The sequence below is a fragment of the Tiliqua scincoides genome, chromosome 2, assembly GCF_035046505.1.
Source record: "Tiliqua scincoides isolate rTilSci1 chromosome 2, rTilSci1.hap2, whole genome shotgun sequence".
Lineage (NCBI taxonomy): Eukaryota > Metazoa > Chordata > Lepidosauria > Squamata > Scincidae > Tiliqua > Tiliqua scincoides.
This window is the reverse complement of record NC_089822.1, coordinates 252,247,690-252,272,749: the sequence shown is the minus strand read 5'-3', so window position 1 is coordinate 252,272,749 and position 25,060 is coordinate 252,247,690. Positions and strand designations below refer to the sequence as shown.

The window sequence follows — 25,060 nt, the reverse complement described above, 5'->3', positions numbered from 1 at the left end:
AGATGAGATCCAAAAATGTCCGTGCTCTTTGGTCCATGAGTGAGGTTGTAAGATCCTTAGCTCTTCTCTTGCAGCAACAAAAAAGGATTTTATGTTAGAATATTCATTATTTTATTTTATATCACATCTTTGCTATACATGGGGGCCCACGTATCCACAGATCCCGTACCACAGTTTCACTTATCCATGATTCCACGGATGTGAGGGCCCCCTGCACTCCCCTCTGCATCCTCTGGAGGCTCTTCTGAGCCCCACAGAGGCTGCTTGCATCTACTTGCAGCCTCTGCAGGGCTCAGAGTGACATTTAGAAGGGGAAGAGCACTTCTGGGTTTTTGGCAAAACCAGAAGTGATGCTTTTAGACCTTTAAAAGGCATTATGAGGATCAGGGAAGCCACTGAGGGCTCTCATAATGCCTTTCAAAGGCATAAAAGCCAGAACTGTCATTTTTTTTCCTTCTAAAGCGTGCGACCTCTGCAGGGCTCAGAAGAACCTCCAGAGCTTTATGACACCCAACAGCAAGCAGTGGGGGAGGGGGTGTCCCATGTATCCATGGATACTGGGGCACCACTGTACATAGTATGTTGCAGAGTGACATAAAAATGACTAAGAAGTTTACAGTCAATATATAAGTTTACAGTCAATGACAAGCTATATGTCAATAACATATTGACAATTTTTGTTACTTCCAAAGATTCACAGGTTACATAAAGAGAAGCAATTCCTATAGCTTCTGATTATTTTACTGAAATGCATTCTGAACCTATAATAGGCTTTATTTATGACATTTCCCTAGGTGCTGGGGATAAGAATAGTCCCTCAGTTTGGCTGTACTTGTCGTAAGAGGCGACTAAACAGCCACCGGGTAGATGGGACTCGTCAGCCTGGGAAGGCAGCTCATCTAAGAGAAGGAAACTCTGACTTCAAACCTCCATTGCCTTGTGGCTACATCCAGTTATGGAAAAGGCTTCAGGAGTCAACCTCGAGGCAAAATCTGGAGCCGGAGTCCCTGAGGCAGTTCATGGCTGTATACAGTCACGCTCAGGCAACTCCTGTGACGCCGCTGGAACCAACCTTATTGGCTTCTGCCTTTCCATTGGACTATTTGAGCAATGTGGAGAGGGGGGATTTGCTGCATGGGTAACAGCCTATCCTCCATACCTACTTTACCCATACGATAGTCTTCCGAAGGCTGAAGGTTGCCAATGATGATGATGACATTGTAAGAATCAGAGAAGTGACAATAATGGCTGAAAATCAATTTATAGTATTCATCTTCTTGGAAGATCCTTGAATGCATTTTTGAATGATAAGGAGATAAAGAAGGATATAAATTTGTAAATAAGTCTTGGTGTTACTACAGTTATACTGTGCACATAAATAAAACTATAACAATAAAGAAAAGTATATTGATCATTTCCCTTTCTTTTTCATCATGAGATATTCCTTTGTATTCAGATCAGGCCTCAATACAATTATATAGCATTTGGGAAAGAATATGCAACCCAGGAGCCCAGCACTGGAGGCCAAGATGGAGAAGATCTGCATGGCTGCCATGAATTTCCCCTTTGTGCTCACATATGTGGGCACAAAGGACACCCAAACACTGCAAAAGACCAGCATGCTGAAGGTGATGAACTTGGCTTCATTGAAACCCCCAGGCAGCTTCCTGGCTAGGAAGGCCGCTGCAAAAGAAATGGCTGCCAGGAAGCCCAGGTAGCCAAGGGCACAATAAAAGAAAGTGATAGATCCTTCATTGCATTGTAAGATGATCTGGTCAAACTGGGAATGCATGTCCAGTTCCGGGAAGGGGGGAGAGATTCCCATCCAGATCACACAGATGCCAAGCTGGCCGACAGAACAGAAAAGGACAGTGGCATTTGTCAACTTCTTCCCCATCCATTTCCTCATCCCATTCCCTGGTTTTGTGGCCATGAAGGCCAGCACCACCGTGATAGTCTTGGCCAGCACAGAAGAGACAGCCACCGAGAAGATGATGCCGAAGGCAGTTTGTCTGAGAAGGCAGGAAAGCTGGTGAGGCTGGCCAAGGAAGAGGAAGGAGGACAGGAAGGAGAGCAGGAGGGAGGAGAGGAGAATGTAGGTGAGTGTCTGGTTGTTGGCTTTGACTAATGGAGTTTGTCGATATTCAATGAAGATTCCAAGGACACAAACTGTGGTTAGAGAAAGAAATAAGGCAAAGGAAGCCATGGTGATCCCCAGAGGCTCTGTGTAGGACAGGAAGATGATGATTTTGGGCATACATTGATCTTGGTCCTTATTTGAGTATTCATCTTCAGGACATTCAGCACAATAATCTGCATCTGAAAGAATCCAGAATTAACATCTCTGGCTCATTGCATTTTGCTTCTTCAAAACTTTCATGCTTAGTGTACTTATATACCTCTCCCAGGCCCCCGGATTGCTCCCTCCCCCACAACAGCAAGCAGCGTGTACTTCCATGGTGCAGTTGCATGCTACAGTGTGGTGCAGGATAGGACTGGACTCTAAGTTGTCATGATACCAGTGCAACAATTCATGTCAAAAGCAAGAGAAGAGATTAGGCCATGGCGCCATGTCATGTCCTCTTCTTTAGAAAGACAGCTATCAGGAAGCTGACAAATTTCAGAAAACAAGAAGATGAAGCCCCAAATTCAGCAACCTAAGTGGGCCATAGGGTTGAGAGAAGGTGGAAGTGAAGCCATAGGAAGGCTAAAAGTGAGGTTTTACTGGTGCTATTCTCTGAATTACTGCATTTCACAAATTATTGCCTCAGAACTTGTTCAGAAGAATTTACCATTACATTGTACACCTATTTGTAAGAATGGGCATCATTTCCTTCAGGGTCACCTACCTTCCTGAGTAGAAATGGTCCCTTTTGTGCACGGGAGACAGTCATAGCAGCAAATCTGCTTTCCTTCTGGGACCACCTTGCGGAAACCTGGTTGGCAAGATTCAGCGCATACAGAACGAGGCCTTGTCTAGAGGGTGGGAAGAAAGCAAACGTTTTGGGAGTTTGTTCTTGAACAAAAAGGAACGCAATCTGTGGGCCTGCCAGGGACAGTGGAAGCCTAAATCCCCATGCAGTGATGCAGAGGCGCCAAAGTGACTTTTGCCTGATCCTGCAGGGGATTTTTGAATAAGTTTTAAAAAGGATCTTTTTTGTAATCGGCTTGATAAGATTCAGAATAAAAGAGAAGTATAACCATTACAAAGTAACAATGCTGCCCTTCAGCTGAGAAATGATATATGAATAAAAATGTCAAACACTAGGAAATGCTGTGAAATAAATAAATAAATAAATAAATAAATAAATAAATGCGCTGCTGAGGGCCAGATAATATCTTGTGGCAGGCTGGATGCGGCCCCTGGGCTATAGTTTGGAGAACCCCTATTCCAGACTATCCTTCAACTGCTCCAAGGATGGATATTGGCAGATTCTATAGACCAGCATTTCTCAAACTTTTAGGGCGATTGAGGGCCCAATCCTATCCAACTTTCTAGCACTGGTGCAGCCACAATGCAGCCCCAAGGTGAGGGAACAAATGTTTCCATACCTCAAGGAGGCCTCTATGATTGCCTCCCCACCACAGGATGCAGCGCATGCCCCATTATCACAGCTGCACCGGCAGTGGAAAACTGGATAGGATTGGGCCCTTACTCCCTAAATATTAATTAATATTTTGGCATTTATATTGCAAGCATCTCAGAAGGAATTTTAAAAAAAACCTTTATGTTATTACACCATGTTCCAGATAAAGGGGTTGAGTCTGAGAACACAACTTGGACTAAAGCTACCTAAACATTCATCATTTATTTGAACTGGGGCTTTTCCAGCTCACAGTTCACTCTCCTAGTGATTACATTACATCAGTGTCTACAAAAGCACCTACCTGGTTAAACCAACTGGGCCACACGATGGCCTCCTCCTCAATGGTCAGCACCAGGCCTGATGCAGTCTGCGTCTCTAGCCTCCCCACATGCATTCTTATGGCAGATTCATTGGGAAAGGTGACCACATTCACAAGATCATAATCAGCTCCCAGCTCCCTCTTTTCATCAAAATAAACCTCACCCATGGTAGTACTGTTAAAGCGAACTTTTTTCAGGAAGGGGTGAAGCTAGAGAGAGATAAAATGACATCATTTCCATAATGTGTAAATGAATTGGATGCAATTCCCTTGCTCTCCCCCCAATATCTCTGGTAGGAACAGCAGGGGAACTATGGGACAGCCAGTGCAGGGTTTTACCCCCAGGGCACTAATGACCATGGCTGAGTGGTGATTTGATCCTTGCCCCAAACCCTAGCCACTACACCAGGAGTGTCAGACATAAGGCCCGCAGGCAATTTATCCAGCCCCTGCTATAAATGGGCTCTCCCAGCTTGATAATTGGGCTCTCTCATCTCTTGAAAATGTGAACAAGATTGGCACATTGTCATTTGCAGCTAATGAGTTTCTATGTGAGAACAAAGTGCTTATTTCTGGTCATCATCTGCTTAATGATGTCACTTTCTGCTCAGCGATGTCACTTCCAGCTCTCAGCAGCCACCATGAATGCTGACTTCGGCCCTCTGTATGAAACGAGTTTGACAGCCTTGCACCACACCATGCACTCTTTCTAGGCAGAACAAAGGCTCCACCCTATCAGTGCCTAGTGCCGCCAGAAGGAGTTTTCTGGTGGCACTAGATCCTTTTTGGCAGTAGAAAAAGGCCACACAACGGGGCATGCAGCCTAGCCACTGACTCAAGTGGTGAGTGTCTAGCTGAATGTGGCAGCAGACTCTGGACACCTACCGCCCCAGGAAAGATTGCACAAGGGGTGGGAGGGAGGGAGGGGTGGACAGAACAGGGTGGGTGCAATGGGGCAGCAACAGGGGCAGAGATGAGGGCAGATCAGGACTGGTCATGGAGCAGGTTCAATGGTGGCAGCAGCATCTGGCAAATCCAAGCCTCATTTCGTTCCCAGACTTGATCCACCTTTATGGGTCCAAGCGGACTTGTGCCAGCAATATCACTGGTGCAGGTTCAAGTAGGCCCACCAGGCTGGCAGGAGTTGACCCTGGGGTTAGGGAACAAATGGAGGACTCCAACGGCCAACAGCCCAATCCACCAGGAATCAAAGCAAATCACTGTTTCTTCCAGCTAGAATGTCAATGCTTCTGACCTGCCATGGCCGAATATTCCTAAGGTCCCATCTGTCTTCTTTGGCAGTCCCCATGCGATTAGATGTAGATGTGACCATAGCATGGAATGCATGGGCTATAATGTAGACAGCATTGTAAATACTATAGCTCTCAGCTGACAGGACTTTTCCAAACCAAGCTGGAGAAAGACCCTTTAACTTCTCCTTCCCTGTGCATCTTGTCCAGGTCTTTGTAGAATTGGAGCAGTCAACTGTTTCTGACCAAACAACAGAATATTCATTCTGAACAAAGAAAAGCTCTTGGGATTTGGACCTCTTGTTAGTTTGTGTGATGAAGGACAAAGCACCATGGAAGAATTTGATGTCCCAGTATGCAAAAGAGGTGCTTAAGGTGAAGCCCCACAGAGCTGTGGTGATCCACACTTTCCCTAGAGGAGCACAGCTTTCCTCTTCAGCTTGCATTAGCATGTGAGGCAACAAGAACATTGAATCAGAGTCCCCATAATAAATAAGTACGTTGGCTTTCCTCTGTGTAAGCTGTTGAAGAAAGCATAAAACTTCTTCATTCCAAGTATAAAAGCGAAGAAAAAATGCCTTTGGTATCCTGTGTGTGAAGGCTACACAGATACCACTTTTGGAAACCATTGCCTTCATGGTTCTTGCAAATCTTTCTCCGTCATCACGATCTGGGACAATGAAACCGACCCATATCCATCTGAAATGCAGGAGCAACTTGACGATCCCCCTCTCCTGGTGAGTGTCCTTTGGACTCATCCAGTAGCAAGAAGAGAATTGAGTGTGATCGCCTGAATGAATATGGTTGACAAAACTGTAAGTGAGCTGGGGGGAGAGTGAAGGGTGGTTATGTTGCAAACTGAGGTCAGAAAAATTGCTAGATCAAAATGAGTCCATTTCTTTTCAACAGTATTTTTTTCCGTTCTGCAAAGCTGGCTCTCAGTTGGACTCCTTTTGCTCTATTTTAGTATTTATGTTCTATTTCATATCACTGCTATTTATCCAGTGTTTCCCTGCTGTTTCCCATACATTCCAGCCCACCCTCTTAGGTCATCTGAGGGACTCTCCTAAAAGTGCCACCTTTGTCCCAAGTTAGTGAGATCGTGGCACAAGTGCAAGCCTTCTCTGTAGTGGCACTGCAATTATGACATTCCCTACCGGGGGGGGGGGGAGGGAATTAAGAACTGTCCCCTCCTTCATGGTTTTTCAGTAAGGGCTCAAAATCCTTCTGTTTGTTCTGGTGATGATGGATGGATGGATTTTCTGGTTTTGGGTGATGGATTGATGTCTGCCCCCTGAGCCTCTGTAATAAAGCTTTAGTTCAAATGGTTCCTCCCCTGCCTATGGCTTTATTTTTTTAATTAATGATTTTATTTATTTTTTTATATTCTGTACCTTTAAGTATGGAACTTGTAATCCACCTTGGGCACTTGCTATGGCATGGGAATGGCAGGATATAAGGTATTTTGAATGAATGAATGAATGAATGAATGAATGCATGAATGAATGATCATGGAGACTGAAGGTTGCCAACAAAAATAGGATTCATCCCAATGATGAGCTTAGGATTCAACCCATTGGTTACTGCTTGCAGTGGGGTATCCATGTGGAAAACCTTCAAAAGCATGATTCTGCATTTTTGTTTCTACAATAACTGCAACTATATCCATGATTAGAGATTGAAGCTATATGAAATGATTAAGCACTCCTTTTGTCACCTTGTGATAAGGAAAAGAATTGAAAAGTGTTGAAAATAGAAGCCATCACAATTTTGGCAAGCAAAAATGATACTTATATTATTTGAATTTGGAAACCTCCCGTTGATGTCAAGATTGCTGTAAAGAAAATGAACGTTATTCTCACATACATAAATGAAATCTTTGAGTTTTCCTGCTCTTCCCCAGAGGATCTCTAGAAAACATACAAGATCTCTATAATAATCACTGTTAGGAAATTTAATATTATTTCTCACTTCATTCTGAAAGAGGAAAATATGAAATCTTGTTTTGCATTGAGAAGCAAGAACAATTCTCCAACAACTGTTTTAATTTTTTTAATGTTATCATATTTTGATCTTACTAGCATTGTAGAGTTACAAGAGGTAAGACAAGCGAGATCAGTACAGATATTACTGTGAGGCAAATGCCAATGGAAACCTCCAACAGGAACAGGGATTGCACACTCTTCAGGGCCCTTGAGTCCTCACACTTCTGAAACTATTGCAATCGGAATTGCAAGGGGCGGGTTTCAGATTTGCTCAGCCTGATCCCTGTTGCCATCCATACCTGCGGGACTTTGTAGATGCCTAACATGGTTGCCATCTGAGAAAAGTCTTCAGACTCCCCTCCTTGAATGACAGCCAACAATTTTTCCTGCTTTCCACACTTGAAATTAGGGATCATCCAGTGGCCAGTGGACAGCAGGTCTATGGTGGCCTCAGAGGGTATCCTTGTGCTTACAGAGTTTTCATAGATGTTGTAGCCTAGGGTAATATTGGTTAAGAGGTCTGAATTCTCATTGATCTCATCAATGGCAATCAATACGCCCAGGACATGCTGGTAGTTCCTCTCCAGTACCCTGAAACGAAAATGATGTGGAGCATCAGCCAATTAAAATTCTGTTAAAGTCTTAATATTAATGACCTATTTCACCTGAATTGGTGGATTACTTGGAGAACAGAGCTATAAATATGTATACCTCTTTAAGAACATAAGAACTATGCTGTTTTCTTGTGTAATTATTCATTCAACCTCTATAAGCTTTGAATTGTCTAAGACAGTGAAAAATAACACAGGCCAACACACATTTTGCTTCCTTAAATGGCATCCGTTTTGCCCTATCACATCTAGTTTTGGAGATATAGTATAGCCTCATTTGTGAATGGCTCAAGCAGCTTCCTCATGAGGAAGCCTACACCACGGCTTTCTCATGAGGAAGCTGCTTGAACCATTCTCTAATGAGGCTATATCTCCAAAAGTATACGTGATAGGCAAAACGGATGCCATTTTTGGAATTGGCACCCCAAATTCATATCAAACCACCATAAAGTTTGGGACAAACTTTTCTGACCCTCAATTTTGTAGGGTCAGAAATTGTAATTGCTGGAAATTTCAACACAATCATGAAACAATTCTTGAGCAAGGGTCCAATCTTAACCAACTTTCCAGCGCTGACACAGCCATGCCAATGGGGTGTGCACTGCATTGGGGGGGGCGGGACAGTCATGGAGGCCTTCTCAAGGTAAGGGAACATTTATTTCCTTCCCTTGGGGCTGCTTTGTGGCTGCATTGGTGCTGGAGAGTTGGAAAATTGGACCCCTAAGGGCCCAATCCTATCCAGTTTTCCAGCGCCGTTGCAGCTGCGCCAATGGGGCATGCACTGCATCTTGTGGTGAGGCAGCAGTCACAGAGGGCCCCTTAAGGTATGGGGACATTTGTTCCCTTACCTTGGGGCTGCATTGTGGCTGCACCGGTGCTGGAAAATTGGACAGGATTGGGCCCTAAGTCAGATAAGGAATAATACTATCTATTTCTTTGAACATTTTAAAAACAAGAATTCAGAGCTATTAGTTATCCAAATTCAAGAAACTTTACATTTGTTTGTAACAACTGTATTATATAAACATAAGTGTTTATCAAGAATATGCATGATTTGGACAACCTCAAATAAATGGTCATAAAGAGTAAAGTATAAAAAAAAATATATCAAGTTTTCAGTCTGTTTTCATGCTGCAGGGATGGTGATTGACTTGAAGCAGGTAGCTTGATCTATTCTATGTAAAAAGGAGCATGTGCCTTCAATGAGTGTACTGTATGTGTCTTAGGCCCAAATCCTAACCAACTTTCCCTCACTGACACAGCTGTGCCAATGGGGCACATGCTGCATCCTGCAGTTGGGTGGCAGTCACAGAGGCCTCTTCAAGGTAAGCGAATGTTTGTTCCCTTACCTCAGAGCTGCATTGCCCTTATCTCGGTTCTGGAAGGTTGGTTAGGATTGCACCGTAGAACTCTCAATCTCCAATTTCCCTGTCCCACGGCAAGACATGGTTCAAAGCTCATGATCTCAAGACTCTCACATAATCACTGTGCTGATTTCTGAGACATAACACAAAATGTAGAAGATAGAAACCAAGATCTGGATTGACTGGGGAATAGTTAAAATCCAAGTGTGAATACTACTTACGAGATTACATCACGGACAAGATTATGCTTGAATTTATGTTTTGGATATGTGATTGTCCTCAAAGGTATAACTCCAGAAATGAGGTAATCTCCTGGCCTGTAATAGTTATTAGGGGGTGTTTGCTGATCAGATAAATCTAGACTTTCACTCACAGGCCAAATGAAGGTCACATGAAGCAGTAATATTATTAACAGCAGAGCCATTTGAGGCATGGGGCAGCTATATTCATTCTCCTACAACTGGCTTTATTACCGCTTGGACTTAGCAGAGAATTGGCAGGAAATAAGTAGTCCAGATGTCTTGCAAGATGTATTCAGTGGTTTGCTTTATAAATGAAGAGCTCAGACTGGTCTCAACAAGTGAAAATGCAATCAAATATCAGACTGACAGACTAAACCCAAACCCTCATTATCTCAAGATATAAATGTAAGAATACTCATTCCAAACATGATGCAAGGAATTATCAACAATGCTGGTTTCTGGTTATCCTAGATCTCAACATGATAATTGGGAGCTCCATTTGGTAGTTGGTTAGAAGAAAATCCAATTGCAATGGTTTTGATAATTACAGTGGAAATAATTATCTCCCCCAAGTTCTAGACTCTCTTTGCGGCCACATACACAGGTGCATAGCGGAAGAAAACATGTTTGAGCTATGGCATTTTTTTGCAATGAGGCAATGAACAGGAAGCTGGGTTGAGACAAATATTTACTGGAATATCTGGTGCAGTAGTTCCCAAACTTTTTAGCATGGGGACCCACTTTGAAGTGGTAAAGACTGCTCCTCAAGCCTCTGCGCCTATAACTGTGATTAGGCCCCTGCTTCCTCCCCCAAGTAGCAGGTTGTTTAACCCTTGATGCACATAGCCTAATCAACCCTGTCAATTTTGCAAACCACCAAAAATTGGGCTGTGACCCCACTTGTGGGTCAGGGACCCACTGTTTGGGAACCACTGAGTGGAAAACAAAGTTGATAAGAGCCAGAAGCATAGCTGTCCTTTCACTGTAATGTTATCCTGAAAAATAGGACCTGAATTCCAGACTCTTCTAGTGCCATCTTGAGACCCAGATGCTCAACTTTCCCCCTCTTTTTAAAGTTTCGTACTACTCACAAGAAGACACGTAGGACACTTGACATTGGCATTGGTAACCCTGGTCCTTCATGCCAACGAGAACAAGGCTTCTAGACTGACTGGTGAGCAAGGGACACCCATCTTGCTGAGACTACAAAGGAGCTGGAATAGAAACTGGAAGAGGGGAAGAGCTACAAAGGAGCTGGAATAGAAGCTGGAAGAGGGGCACCGGGTCCTCTTTGCAAGTTCACTTGGGCAGCATGTCAAAGTGGCAAAGCAGAATCTAGATCTTTGTGCCCTTTGTAGGGTATGACTGACTGCAGTTTTTATCTTACTTTTTTTGGGTTAGAGCCCCATCCTATGCATGTCTACTTAGAAGTAAGTCCCAATATAGTCTGTGGGACTTACTCCCAGTGAAGTGTAGATAGGATTTCAGCCTTAATTATACCTTTTGCATGCACCAATCCTCCCTTATTTATTCCCTTTTGAACATTAGTATTAGCAGGTCAGCAATGTGACAAACTAAAGTGGGTGCTTGAGTAGCTGCTCTGAGCAGTGGGTTTTCAGGGAGCAAAGAACTAATGATGGATGCTCTACAACCCACATCTGCCTGCCACCCCTCCTGACCAGCTGTCCACCTGGTCACTTCAGTCGGTTTCTCTTCTCACTTTCTGGGATCAAACAGGATCCCTCAGCAGCCTGTGTCTTTCTCCAACCCCAATACCCCCTTTTGGAAGCCTATTTTCCCATCATTTCATCCATCACTTTAGCACTTTGCACCCATCGATCTGGATTGCTGCAGTGCTTGGTCCAGAGCTGGCAATAGTTATCAAGGTGTCAAACAGAATTGGTACTAGAATTCCCAAACCAGTTAACGTATTCAGAATTGGTGTTTCAATAATCAGGTACTCAACCTGGAATAATTAATAAATTAATTAATAATTCTATTTATCTTATCCTGTTGCAGAGGATCCTCTGTCCGCATTGGCATAGCTGGGGGGGTGGCGCAGTCGGTTTTGCAGGGAGCCTACCTGCCGCGTGCAAGCGGCTCCCCCCCTCCCCTTTGGAGCCATGTGGGGGGGGGGGGAAATGGAGGCAAATGACTCCCAAGGGGAGGGGGAGGAGCTGCTTGCACGCTGCAGGGAGGCTCCCTGCAAAAGTGAGTGCGCCACCCCCCTCTAGCTACGCCCGCTGTTCTGCTGTCACAAAGCGGCTGCCAACAGAAGGTGCAGTGCTCAGCTGGTGGCCATTTTGGGAGCAGTTCCAGAAGGTCAGCAGATCTTGGTGGTCCTGCTGGAGCAGATAAGGGAACAGCGGGGGCAGGGAGGCGACAGAGAGTGGGCGGAGAGGGACAAGGGGTAAAACTGGGTAAGGATGGGGGAGGAATGGGTCAGGGAGGTTGTGGGAGGGGTTGGACCCAGTAGCAATAGTGTGTTCTTGATCCTATCATCATTTTTAGCAGCCTCCCTGCCCCTTTTCTCTCCTTAGACTTGTGCCAGTTAAAGAGCTGGCACAGGTCTGAGGAGACCCATTGCGGAGAGGGAGGTTTACAGAAGGGTACATAAACATAAGAACATAAGAACAGCCCCACTGGATCAGGCCATAGGCCCATCTAGTCCAGCTTCCTGTATCTCGCAGTGGCCCACCAAATGCCCCAGGGAGCACACAAGACAACAGGCACAACCTGCGTCCTGGTGCCCTCCCCTGCATCTGGAAATCCGAGGCAGCTGGCCTCTAAAACCAAGAGCTTGCACATACCTACTATGACTTGTAACCCGTGATGAACTTTTCCTCCAGAAATTTGTCCAATTCTCTCTTAAAGGCATCTAGGCAAGATGCCATCACTACTTCCTGTGGCAAGGTGTTCCACAGACTAGTTATGTGCTGGGTAAAGAAATACTTTCTTTTGTAAGAGGATTTAAATCCCTTTTCCCTTCTAAAGCCTTCAGATTTACCCCCCCCCCCCAATCCTGGATATAATGCATGCCATTTTGCAGGCTGGGGCAAAGGATAGAATTGGGCCATAAAGGTACAAGCAAATGATTGGTGAATGTGGGGGAGGGGACGCGTGGGAGTATTGTACTGTATTTACTACATGCATAATCTAATGCATTTTAATTATTAGCAAGGTGAAAAATGAGCATTTTTTTCTCCAGTTCTCCCTTGAAACCTGCATTGTGAAGATTACTTCATAACAGGGGTGCCCAAACCCTGGCCCTGGGGCCACTTGCGGCCCTTGAGGCCTCTCAATGCGGCCTTCAGGGAACCCCCAGTCTCCAATGAGCCCCTGGCCCTCCAGAGATTTGTTGGAGCCCACACTGGCCCGATGCAACTAGCGTGAGGGCGACTGTTTCCTCTCATGTGAGCTGTGGGATGAGGGCTCCCTCCACTGCTTCTTTCACGTCTGTGATGCAGCAGCAAAGGAAAGGCCAGCCTTAAGGGCTGTCCTTAGCCCTCCTTTTGCAACAGCTGAAGTTTCCCAAAACATCTTTAATGGCAACCCCACAAAGAGAGCTTTAATCCAGATGGGACTAATCATTTAATATATGTACTGAAAAGATGTATATACCCATTTATATACCCATTTTTCCAAATGCTCACAGTGTTTGATGTACAATTTATTGTTTTTGTGTAATATTGTACACCAAACACTGTGAGCATTTGGAAAAATACAGTTAAGAACAACATATGACAATACAATAAAATAAAACCAGGAGCTGTTGCCATCAATGCATTCATCTGGACCTCAATGCATTCATAAACACAGTCAAAATGTCCTTTACATGGTAGGGCCAGAGCTGCAGACATTTCACATTTCCTAATGAGGTCTTGGGATCATTGTGATGCTTGCAAAAAGTTTTCATCTAGTCTTCAACTCAAGTAGAAAAACAAGACCATCTTCCCAGAGTCATCATGACCAGTGGGTACACTTTGCTCTGGACAAAGTGTTTCGTCTGTTTACCGACTGTCCCCGCATTCATTCACATGAGCACATTGGTACACTGTTCAAATTGTTCCTGGGATGGGAGCTTTTCCCATAAGAGGTCCTGCTGGGCTTGTCAGAGACAGCCAGACTTCTTGAGACATGTACCCTGATGGGATGTTGTGTTCTCACGCTCTGTGATCTGATCAAATTAAATCTATGCAGGACAAATGACTGTCAATACCTTCTTGGGACACCAGTCATACCAGACTGATTTCATCTTCTTAGTGATTAGTCAGGTTGACTGTGGGAACACCACTGACAGACTGCAGCTAGATTTCAGCAAAGCATTGGACAAAGTCTCCTGCGATATCCTTGTGCATCAGAGACAAGGGTGGGCTAGATGATGCTATTGACAGCTGAGTTCCAAGCTTGTTGAACAAGCATGTCAAAGAGTGCTATTAAACAGCTCTGTGTAAACCAGAGGAAGGAATCAAGTGCCACAGTTTTTATTAACGATATGGATGATGTCGCACGAGGTTGCTTATAAAATGTGCCCGTGATTCAGAACTGGAGGAGAGGGACAGTTTACAACCTGGAAGATTGAATGAGGATTCAGAATGATCTTGACAGTCTTGATCATTGGGCCCACACCAGTCAGATGCAGTTCCGTAGAGACGAATGTGATGTCCTGCATGTAGAGTCAACAAATCAGGGGAATCAGGACAGGGTGGGGGAAACCTGACTTGGTAGCAACATGTTTAAAAAGGATGCAGGTGGCAAATTAATGATCTGACTCAGTGTAACACGTGAATGTCATCTGTTCATACTCTTGAACCAGAATATCATGTAACGTGATGAGTGCCATGTTGGCAGTTATGTTGGAGGACCCTTGGAATGAACATGGGTCTTTCAGGATCTCTGGAGGTGAGGAGGGCAGAGCTGGTTCCAGCCTAGCAGTGCAGGGGCAGTGGCAGTTGAGAGGGCAACCCAGTCCCGTCCCCCTGCTCCTTCCCATGGCATTAGAATAGAACACCCTGCTCCCCCCCCCCAATCTAACTCAATCATCTGCAGGAGGAATCACAGTGTTTCGAGTTAGCTTAGCTAATGCTCCTGATTTTTTTTTTTTTTAATTCTTGGACATTTGGAAAACCCAAATCCCCAGATGTAGAATACAGCGAACCCTCCATTGGCACAGCTGCTTTGGGGATGGGAGATTTCATTAGGATTGGGCTGCAAGCGGCTTAGTTCCTGCCAATCTCTCGCTTCCTCATCCTTCTTACCACATAGTTAAGGAGCACCCCAAGAATAATGATGCTCAAGGTTAAAGAGCACCATCTGTCCCCTGTGTCCAAAATCGATGGTAAGGCCACACCTGGAGTATTGTGTCCAGTTCTGGTCACCGCATCTCAAAGAAGACATAGTGGAAATGGAAAAGGTGCAAAAGAGAGCGACTAAGATGATTACGGGGCTGGGGCACCTTCCTTATGAGGAAAGGCTACGGCGTTTGGGCCTCCTCAGTCTAGAAAAGAGGCACCTGAGGGGGGACATGATTGAGACATACAAAATTATGCAGGGGATGGACAGAGTGGATAGAGAGATGCTCTTTACACTCTCACATAACACCAGAATCAGGGGACATCCACTAAAATTGAGTGTTGGGAGAGTTAGGTCAGACAAAAGAAAATATTTCTTTACTCTGCATGTGGTTGGTCTGTGCAACTCCTTGCCACAGGATGTGGTGATGGCATCTGGCCTGGATGCCTTTAAAAGGGGATTGGACAAGTTTCTGGAGGAAAAATCCAAAACGGGTTACAAGCCATGATGTGTACGTGCGACCTTCTGATTTTAGAAATGGGCTATGTCAGAATGCCAGATGCAAGGGAGCGCACCAGGATGAGGTCTCTTGTTATCTGGTGTGCTCCCTGGCGCATTTGGTGGGCCGCTGTGAGATACAGGAAGCTGGACCAGATGGGCCAATGGCCTGATCCAGTGGGGCTGTTCTTATGTTCTTATGTTCTGATTGGCTGCCCAGAGGTGCATGGCACCTCCATGGGCTACGTAGTCTTCACACACACCCTGAGTCACATGGCTCCCACCTTACACAGGTGCATCTAATTACTGATCAGTGCTGTAATTACATTTGTTTACATTCACCGGGCCTGGACATCAAGGCCCCTCTGCCACATCCTGGCTGACAACAATTCAAGGCCTGAGAGATGCCAAAGGCCTGACAAGAAGTCTACTCACTTCAGGGTACATGTCTCCAGAAGTCTGGCAGCCTCTGACAAGCCCCAGCCACTTATGGGAAAAGTGTCCATCCCAGGAACAACCTGAACTGTGTACCAATCTGATAGGACATCAGCAGAGCCACGGCTGCTGCTACTGCCCCCTTCCCAGCCTCAAAACACCTCTCTCTCCCAGGTCTCTGCCCTATACCTCCGCTCCCCATTCCCCCCACCCTCTGTCCCAGCACTGGGCTTCTCTGGAGGCAGCTGGTGCTTGGCTGCAGCCACTCACTGCTTGTAGCAGTGCCCTGGCTGCACAGTACGGCAGGTCCCGCTTTGAGACCACCGTCAACAACAGTTTTCTGGCAGTGCAGAGGCCCAGTAGAAAAAGAACTAGATGGAGCCCAAAAGAAAAGACACAGAGCACAAAGGCTGAAAGGAACACACACTGGCTACATGTGTGGGAAAGGGAGGCTGTCAGGAGAAGAGCTTGAAGCCAAGTACACCCCCCAGTCGCAAGACTTGTTGATTTCCTCCTCGCAATGGAGAGCTTTGTTGTAGTTCTGGGTCCTGTTCAGTTGCATCAGAGGTGAGAAACATTTGTCCTGGCAGGATTTCTAGGCGCCAGCAGGGGTTGTGCCGGGAACACGTCATGCCAGACCAGTCTCATCTCCTTGGGCAGAGTGACTTGTCTGGCTGACTGTGGAAACACCACTGACAGACTGCAGCTAGATTTCAGAAAGGCATTGGGAAATATCTGCTGTGATATCCTTGTGAATCAAAGAGTCAAGGGTGGGCAAGACGCTACTACTCTCAGCCAGGCTGAACTCTGGTTGAACAGGCATGTCAATGAGCGCTATGAAATGACTCTGTGTCAGCCGGGAGGGAGGAATCAAGTGCCAAAGGGCAGTGGCGTAGCTAGCAAGAGGCAGGGGGGTAGTCCGCCCTAGCGACCAGCCTAGGGGAGGTGACACCACAAGTGAACAAAATAGCTAAAATTGCGGTTTTTAGGAATAATGCCATCATGCGATATACCACTGGATGTGGAGTTTACAGCAGAATGCAACGAAAAAACCAGAGTGAAATATCTCCATTCTACCCAAAGTTATGGCCAAAAAACCAGAAAACAAAAATGCTTGGAGCCCTATGGAAAGTGAAACTGATCCCTATCCCATGTTTACTCGTGAGTGGGCAAACATCCCTTTGTCCATCAGAAAGGGCGGACTGAGAGGGATCCAGCAACACCAGAATGGTCCTGATTCAATGAAAGCAGCTGCCCAAAAACACCCAAGAAGGAAGTCCCTCCCTCCAAGCTGACAAATGTATCGAGCCCCATGGAAAGCAAAACTAAGCCACAGGGTCTCTTTTATTCACAAGTAAGCAAATGTGCCTTGGCTCATTGACAGGCCAGGCAAAAGGGAATGTGAAGCCATCAGAATGGTCCCGATCTGATGAACGTGGAGCTCAACAAATGCTCCCAAAGGCACCCCCTCCCCCCACTGAAAAGGATTAAAACAGAGGCTTCAGATGATAAGATTAATTTTTTCTATTTTAGACTTGTGAAGGTGGGTCCTGATTGTGATATGACTTAAATATAAGAACATAAATTGAACTGGGCACCGGGTAGGACTGAAAATCTCATTGATTTTTTTATGTTATTGCAGGCAGGTTACACAGAAGATTCACATGATGGGACAGGGCTGGCTTCCCCTTATTTATTTTATTTTATTATTTACAATTATTTATTATAATTTGCTTGATGGTGTAACCTCCAGCCGGGACAACACTTCTGGTGAATCCCAAATATAAATTATATTATTAATATAATAAACATAAAAAGTGCTTGGTTAAACCAACTGGGCCACACAATGGCCTCCTCCTCAATGGTCAGCACCAGGCCTGATGCAGTCTGCGTCTCTAGCCTCCCCACATGCATTCTTATGGCAGATTCATTGGGAAAGGTGACCACATTCACAAGATCATAATCAGCTCCCAGCTCCCTCTTTTCATCAAAATAAACCTCACCCATGGTAGTACTGTTAAAGCGAACTTTTTTCAGGAAGGGGTGAAGCTAGAGAGAGATAAAATGACATCATTTCCATAATGTGTAAACGAACTGGATGCAATTCCCTTGCTCTCCCCCCAATATCTCTGGTAGGAACAGCAGGGGAACTATGGGACAGCCAGTGCAGGGTTTTACCCCCAGGGCACTAATGACCATGGCTGAGTGGTGATTTGATCCTTGCCCCAAACCCTAGCCACTACACCAGGAGTGTCAGACATAAGGCCCGCAGGCAATTTATCCAGCCCCTGCTATAAATGGGCTCTCCCAGCTTGATAATTGGGCTCTCTCATCTCTTGAAAATGTGAACAAGATTGGCACATTGTCATTTGCAGCTAATGAGTTTCTATGTGAGAACAAAGTGCTTATTTCTGGTCATCATCTGCTTAATGATGTCACTTTCTGCTCAGCGATGTCACTTCCAGCTCTCAGCAGCCACCATGAATGCTGACTTCGGCCCTCTGTATGAAACGAGTTTGACAGCCTTGCACCACACCATGCACTCTTTCTAGGCAGAACAAAGGCTCCACCCTATCAGTGCCTAGTGCCGCCAGAAGGAGTTTTCTGGTGGCACTAGATGCTTTTTGGCAGTAGAAAAAGGCCACACACCGGGGCATGCAGCCTAGCCACTGACTCAAGTGGTGAGTGTCTAGCTGAATGTGGCAGCAGACTCTGGACACCTACCGCCCCAGGAAAGATTGCACAAGGGGTGGGAGGGAGGGAGGGGTGGACAGAACAGGGTGGGTGCAATGGGGCAGCAACAGGGGCAGAGATGAGGGCAGATCAGGACTGGTCATGGAGCAGGTTCAATGGCAGCAGCAGCATCTGGCAAATCCAAGCCTCGTTCCCAGACTTGATCCACCTTTATGGGTCCAAGCGGACTTGTGCCAGCAATATCACTGGTGCAGGTTCAAGTAGGCCCACCAGGCTGGCAGGAGTTGACCCTGGGGTTAGGGAACAAATGGAGGACTCCAACAGCCAACAGCCCAATCCACCAGGAATCAAAGCAAATCACTGTTTCTTCCAGCTAGAATGTCAATGCTTCTGACCTGCCATGGCCGAATATTCCTAAGGTCCCATCTGTCTTCTTTGGCAGTCCCCATGCGATTAGATGTAGATGTGACCATAGCATGGAATGCATGGGCTATAATGTAGACAGCATTGTAAATACTATAGCTCTCAGCTGACAGGACTTTTCCAAACCAAGCTGGAGAAAGACCCTTTAACTTCTCCTTCCCTGTGCATCTTGTCCAGGTCTTTGTAGAATTGGAGCAGTCAACTGTTTCTGACCAAACAACAGAATATTCATTCTGAACAAAGAAAAGCTCTTGGGATTTGGACCTCTTGTTAGTTTGTGTGATGAAGGACAAAGCACCATGGAAGAATTTGATGTCCCAGTATGCAAAAGAGGTGCTTAAGGTGAAGCCCCACAGAGCTGTGGTGATCCACACTTTCCCTAGAGGAGCACAGCTTTCCTCTTCAGCTTGTATTAGCATGTGAGGCAACAAGAACATTGAATCCGAATCCCCATAATAAATAAGTACGTTGGTTTTCCTCTGTGTAAGCTGTTGAAGAAAGCATAAAACTTCTTCATTCCAAGTATAAAAGTGAAGAAAAAATGCCTTTGGTATCCTGTGTGTGAAGGCTACACAGATACCACTTTTGGAAACCATTGCCTTCATGGTTCTTGCAAATCTTTTTCCGTCATCACGATCTGGGACAATGAAACCGACCCATATCCATCTGAAATGCAGGAGCAACTTGACGATCCCCCTCTCCTGGTGAGTGTCCTTTGGACTCATCCAGTAGCAAGAAGAGAATTGAGTGTGATCGCCTGAATGAATATGGCTGACAAAACTGTAAGTGAGCTGGGGGGAGAGTGAAGGGTGGTTATGTTGCAAACTGAGGTCAGAAAAATTGCTAGATCAAAATGAGTCCATTTCTTTTCAACAGTATTTTTTTCAGTTCTGCAAAGCTGGCTCTCAGTTGGACTCCTTTTGCTCTATTTTAGCATTTATGTTCTATTTCATATCACTGCTATATCATGGCCTGCTGTTTCCCATACATTCCAGCCCACCCCCTTAGGTCATCTGAGGGACTCTCCTAAAAGTGCCACCTTTGTCCCAAGTTAGTGAGATCGTGGCACAAGTGCAAGCCTTCTCTGTAGTGGCACTGCAATTATGACATTCCCTACCAGCGGGGGGGGGGGGGGGGAGGGAATTAAGAACTGTCCCCCCTTCATGGTTTTTCAGTAAGGGCTCAAAATCCTTCTGTTTGGTCTGGTGATGATGGATGGATGGATGGATGGATTTTCTGGTGTTTGGGTGATGGATTGATGTCCGCCCTCTGAGCCTCTGTAATAAAGCTTTAGTTCAAATGGTTCCTCCCCTGCCTATGGCTTTATTTTTTTAATTAATGATTTTATTTATTTTTTTATATTCTGTACCTTTAAGTATGGAACTTGTAATCCACCTTGGGCACTTGCTATGGCATGGGAATGGCAGGATATAAGGTTTTTTGAATGAATGAATGAATGCATGAATGAATGATCATGGAGACTGAAGGTTGCCAACAAAAATAGGATTCATCCCAATGATGAGCTTAGGATTCAACCCATTGGTTACTGCTTGCAGTGGGGTATCCATGTGGAATATTAACTTAACATCAGGGCATGCATTTTTTTCTCCTAGACCTTATTGGGAAGATGCTGATCAATGCAATGTATTTTTTACATTTTGATCCTATGTGTCTCTTCAGCAGCTGAGGCAAGCATACAAGATTCCCTTTGTTGAGATCTCGGGCCATGAAAATGGTATTTAGCTTGCCTCAATATTATGGGAATGTGATCTTTGTGTACTCAAATGAGCTGCAACCACTCCACTTTTGAGGAGGAAGCGGGTAACCCCTGCCCCCAAAGAACACTTCTCAAAGAATTTTCTTTGGACTAGGACAGCTTTCTGAAAACCTTCAGTAGCATGTTTCTGCATTTTTGTTTCTACAATAATTGCAACTATATCCATGATTAGAGATTGAAGCTATATGAAATGATTAAGCACTCCTTTTGTCAGCTTGTGATAAGGAAAAGAATTGAAAAGTGTTGAAAATAGAAGCCATCACAATTTTGGCAAGCAAAAATGATACTTATATTATTTGAATTTGGAAACCTCCCGTTGATGTCAAGATTGCTGTAAAGAAAATGAACGTTATTCTCACATACATAAATGAAATGTTTGAGTTTTCCTGCTCTTCCCCAGAGGATCTCTAGAAAACATACAAGATCTCTATAATAATCACTGTTAGGAAATTTAATATTATTTCTCACTTCATTCTGAAAGAGGAAAATACGAAATCTTGTTTTGCATTGAGAAGCAAGAACAATTCTCCAACAATTGTTTTAATTTTTTTAATGTTATCATATTTTGATCTTACTAGCATTGTAGAGTTACAAGAGGTAAGACAAGCGAGATCAGTACAGATATAACTGTGAGGCAAATGCCAATGGAAACCTCCAACAGGAACAGGGATTGCACACTCTTCAGGGCCCTTGAGTCCTCACACTTCTGAAACTATTGCAATCGGAATTGCAAGGGGCGGGTTTCAGATTTGCTCAGCCTGATCCCTGTTGCCATCCATACCTGCGGGACTTTGTAGATGCCTAACATAGTTGCCATCTGAGAAAAGTCTTCAGACTCCCCTCCTTGAATGACAGCCAACAATTTTTCCTGCTTTCCACACTTGAAGTTAGGGATCATCCAGTGGCCAGTGGACAGCAGGTCTATGGTGGCCTCAGAGGGTATCCTTGTGCTTACAGAGTTTTCATAGATGTTGTAGCCTAGGGTAATATTGGTTAAGAGGTCTGAATTCTCATTGATCTCATCAATGGCAATCAATACGCCCAGGACATGCTGGTAGTTCCTCTCCAGTACCCTGAAACGAAAATGATGTGGAGCATCAGCCAATTAAAATTCTGTTAAAGTCTTAATATTAATGACCTATTTCACCTGAATTGGTGGATTACTTGGAGAACAGAGCTATAAATATGTATACCTCTTTAAGAACATAAGAACTATGCTGTTTTCTTGTGTAATTATTCATTCAACCTCTATAAGCTTTGAATTGTCTAAGACAGTGAAAAATAACACAGGCCAACACACATTTTGCTTCCTTAAACGTTACACCAATTCCTGGGTATATTTGGGATGCCGATTCCAAAAATGGCATCCGTTTTGCCCTATCACGTCTAGTTTTGGAGATATAGTATAGCCTCATTTGTGAATGGCTCAAGCAGCTTCCTCATGAGGAAGCCTACACCACGGCTTTCTCATGAGGAAGCTGCTTGAACCATTCTCTAATGAGGCTATATCTCCAAAAGTATACGTGATAGGCAAAACGGATGCCATTTTTGGAATTGGCACCCCAAATTCATATCAAACCACCATAAAGTTTGGGACAAACTTTTCTGACCCTCAATTTTGTAGGGTCAGAAATTGTAATTGCTGGAAATTAAAACACAATCATGAAACAATTCTTGAGCAAGGGTCCAATCTTATCCAACTTTCCAGCGCTGACACAGCCATGCCAATGGGGTGTGCACTGCATTGGGGGGGGGGGCGGGACAGTCATGGAGGCCTTCTCAAGGTAAGGGAACATTTATTTCCTTCCCTTGGGGCTGCTTTGTGGCTGCATTGGTGCTGGAGAGTTGGAAAATTGGACCCCTAAGGGCCCAATCCTATCCAGTTTTCCAGCGCCATTGCAGCTGCGCCAATGGGGCATGCACTGCATCTTGTGGTGAGGCAGCAGTCACAGAGGGCCCCTTAAGGTATGGGGACATTTGTTCCCTTACCTTGGGGCTGCATTGTGGCTGCACCGGTGCTGGAAAACTGGACAGGATTGGGCCCTAAATCAGATAAGGAATAATACTATCTATTTCTTTGAACATTTTAAAAACAAGAATTCAGAGCTATTAGTTATCCAAATTCAAGAAACTTTACATTTGTTTGTAACAACTGTATTATATAAACATAAGTGTTTATCAAGAATATGCATGATTTGGACAACCTCAAATAAACGGTCATAAAGAGTAAAGTATAAAAAATATATCAAGTTTTCAGTCTGTTTTCATGCTGCAGGGATGGTGATTGACTTGAAGCAGGTAGCTTGATCTATTCTATGTAAAAAGGAGCATGTGCCTTCAATGAGTGTACTGTATGTGTCTTAGGCCCAAATCCTAACCAACTTTCCCTCACTGACACAGCTGTGCCAATGGGGCACATGCTGCATCCTGCAGTTGGGTGGCAGTCACAGAGGCCTCTTCAAGGTAAGCGAATGTTTGTTCCCTTACCTCAGAACTGCATTGCCCTTATCTCGGTTCTGGAAGGTTGGTTAGGATTGCACCGTAGAACTCTCATTCTCCAATTTCCCTGTCCCACGGCAAGACATGGTTCAAAGCTCATGATCTCAAGACTCTCACATAATCACTGTGCTGATTTCTGAGACATAACACAAAATGTAGAAGATAGAAACCAAGATCTGGATTGACTGGGGAATAGTTAAAATCCAAGTGTGAATACTACTTACGAGATTACATCACGGACAAGATTATTCTTGAATTTATGTTTTTGATATGTGATTGTCCTCAAAGGTATAACTCCAGAAATGAGGTAATCTCCTGGCCTGTAATAGTTATTAGGGGGTGTTTGCTGATCAGATAAATCTAGACTTTCACTCACAGGCCAAATGAAGGTCACATGAAGCAGTAATATTATTAACAGCAGAGCCATTTGAGGCATGGGGCAGCTATATTCATTCTCCTACAACTGGCTTTATTACCGCTTGGACTTAGCAGAGAATTGGCAGGAAATAAGTAGTCCAGATGTCTTGCAAGATGTATTCAGTGGTTTGCTTTATAAATGAAGAGCTCAGACTGGTCTCAACAAGTGAAAATGCAATCAAATATCAGACTGACAGACTAAACCCAAACCCTCATTATCTCAAGATATAAATGTAAGAATACTCATTCCAAACATGATGCAAGGAATGATCAACAATGCTGGTTTCTGGTTATTATAGATCTCAACATGATAATTGGGAGCTCCATTTGGTAGTTGGTTAGAAGAAAATCCAATTGCAATGGTTTTGATAATTACAGTGGAAATAATTATCTCCCCCAAGTTCTAGACTCTCTTTGCGGCCACATACACAGGTGCATAGCGGAAGAAAACATGTTTGAGCTATGGCATTTTTTTGCAATGAGGCAATGAACAGGAAGCTGGGTTGAGACAAATATTTACTGGAATATCTGGTGCAGTAGTTCCCAAACTTTTTAGCATGGGGACCCACTTTGAAGTGGTAAAGACTGCTCCTCAAGCCTCTGCGCCTATAACTGTGATTAGGCCCCTGCTTCCTCCCCCAAGTAGCAGGTTGTTTAACCCTTGATGCACATAGCCTAATCAACCCTGTCAATTTTGCAAACCACCAAAAATTGGGCAGTGAGCCCACTGGTGGGCCAGGGACCCACTGTTTGGGAACCACTGAGTGGAAAACAAAGTTGATAAGAGCCAGAAGCATAGCTTTCCTTTCACTGTAATGTTATCCTGAAAAATAGGACCTGAATTCCAGACTCTTCTAGTGCCATCTTGAGACCCAGATGCTCAACTTTCCCCCTCTTTTTAAAGTTTCGTACTACTCACAAGAAGACATGTAGGACACTTGACATTGGCATTGGTAACCCCGGTCCTTCATGCCAACGAGAACAAGGCTTCTAGACTGACTGGTGAGCAAGGGACACCCATCTTGCTGAGACTACAAAGGAGCTGGAATAGAAACTGGAAGAGGGGAAGAGCTACAAAGGAGCTGGAATAGAAACTGGAAGAGGGGCACCGGGTCCTCTTTGCAAGTTCACTTGGGCAGCATGTCAAAGTGGCAAAGCGGAATCTAGATCTTTGTGCCCTTTGTAGGGTATGACTGACTGCAGTTTTTATCTTACTTTTTTTGGGTTAGAGCCCCATCCTATGCATGTCTACTTAGAAGTAAGTCCCAATATAGTCTGTGGGACTTACTCCCAGTGAAGTGTAGATAGGATTTCAGCCTTAATTATACCTTTTGCATGCACCAATCCTCCCTTATTTATTCCCTTTTGAACATTAGTATTAGCAGGTCAGCAATGTGACAAACTGAAGTGGGTGCTTGAGTAGCTGCTCTGAGCAGTGGGTTTTCAGGGAGCAAAGAACTAATGATGGATGCTCTACAACCCACATCTGCCTGCCACCCCTCCTGACCAGCTGTCCACCTGGTCACTTCAGTCGGTTTCTCTTCTCACTTTCTGGGATCAAACAGGAAGAGGATCCGGGCATCAGCAGCCTGTCTATCTCCAACCCCAATACCCCCTTTTGGAAGCCTATTTTCCCATCATTTCATCCATCACTTTAGCACTTTGCA

The 25,060-nt window shown here is 44.7% G+C and overlaps 1 protein-coding gene across 1 annotated transcript in view; it reads right to left on the bottom strand.

Moving 5' to 3' along the window:
- Positions 1-1,411: 1,411 nt before the first annotated feature.
- The window catches only part of LOC136639052 (vomeronasal type-2 receptor 26-like), a 42,623-nt gene continuing 18,974 nt past the window's right edge, over positions 1,412-25,060 (bottom strand). Inside the window, exons 2-8 of the mRNA XM_066613079.1 lie at positions 21,259-21,550; positions 9,338-9,459; positions 7,441-7,732; positions 5,162-5,980; positions 3,889-4,116; positions 2,850-2,976; positions 1,412-2,319 (exon numbers count right to left, since the gene is read on the bottom strand). Of these exons, the coding sequence (XP_066469176.1) occupies positions 1,412-2,319; positions 2,850-2,976; positions 3,889-4,116; positions 5,162-5,980; positions 7,441-7,732; positions 9,338-9,459; positions 21,259-21,550 (2,788 nt within the window). The remainder of the gene's footprint in view (positions 2,320-2,849; positions 2,977-3,888; positions 4,117-5,161; positions 5,981-7,440; positions 7,733-9,337; positions 9,460-21,258; positions 21,551-25,060) is intronic.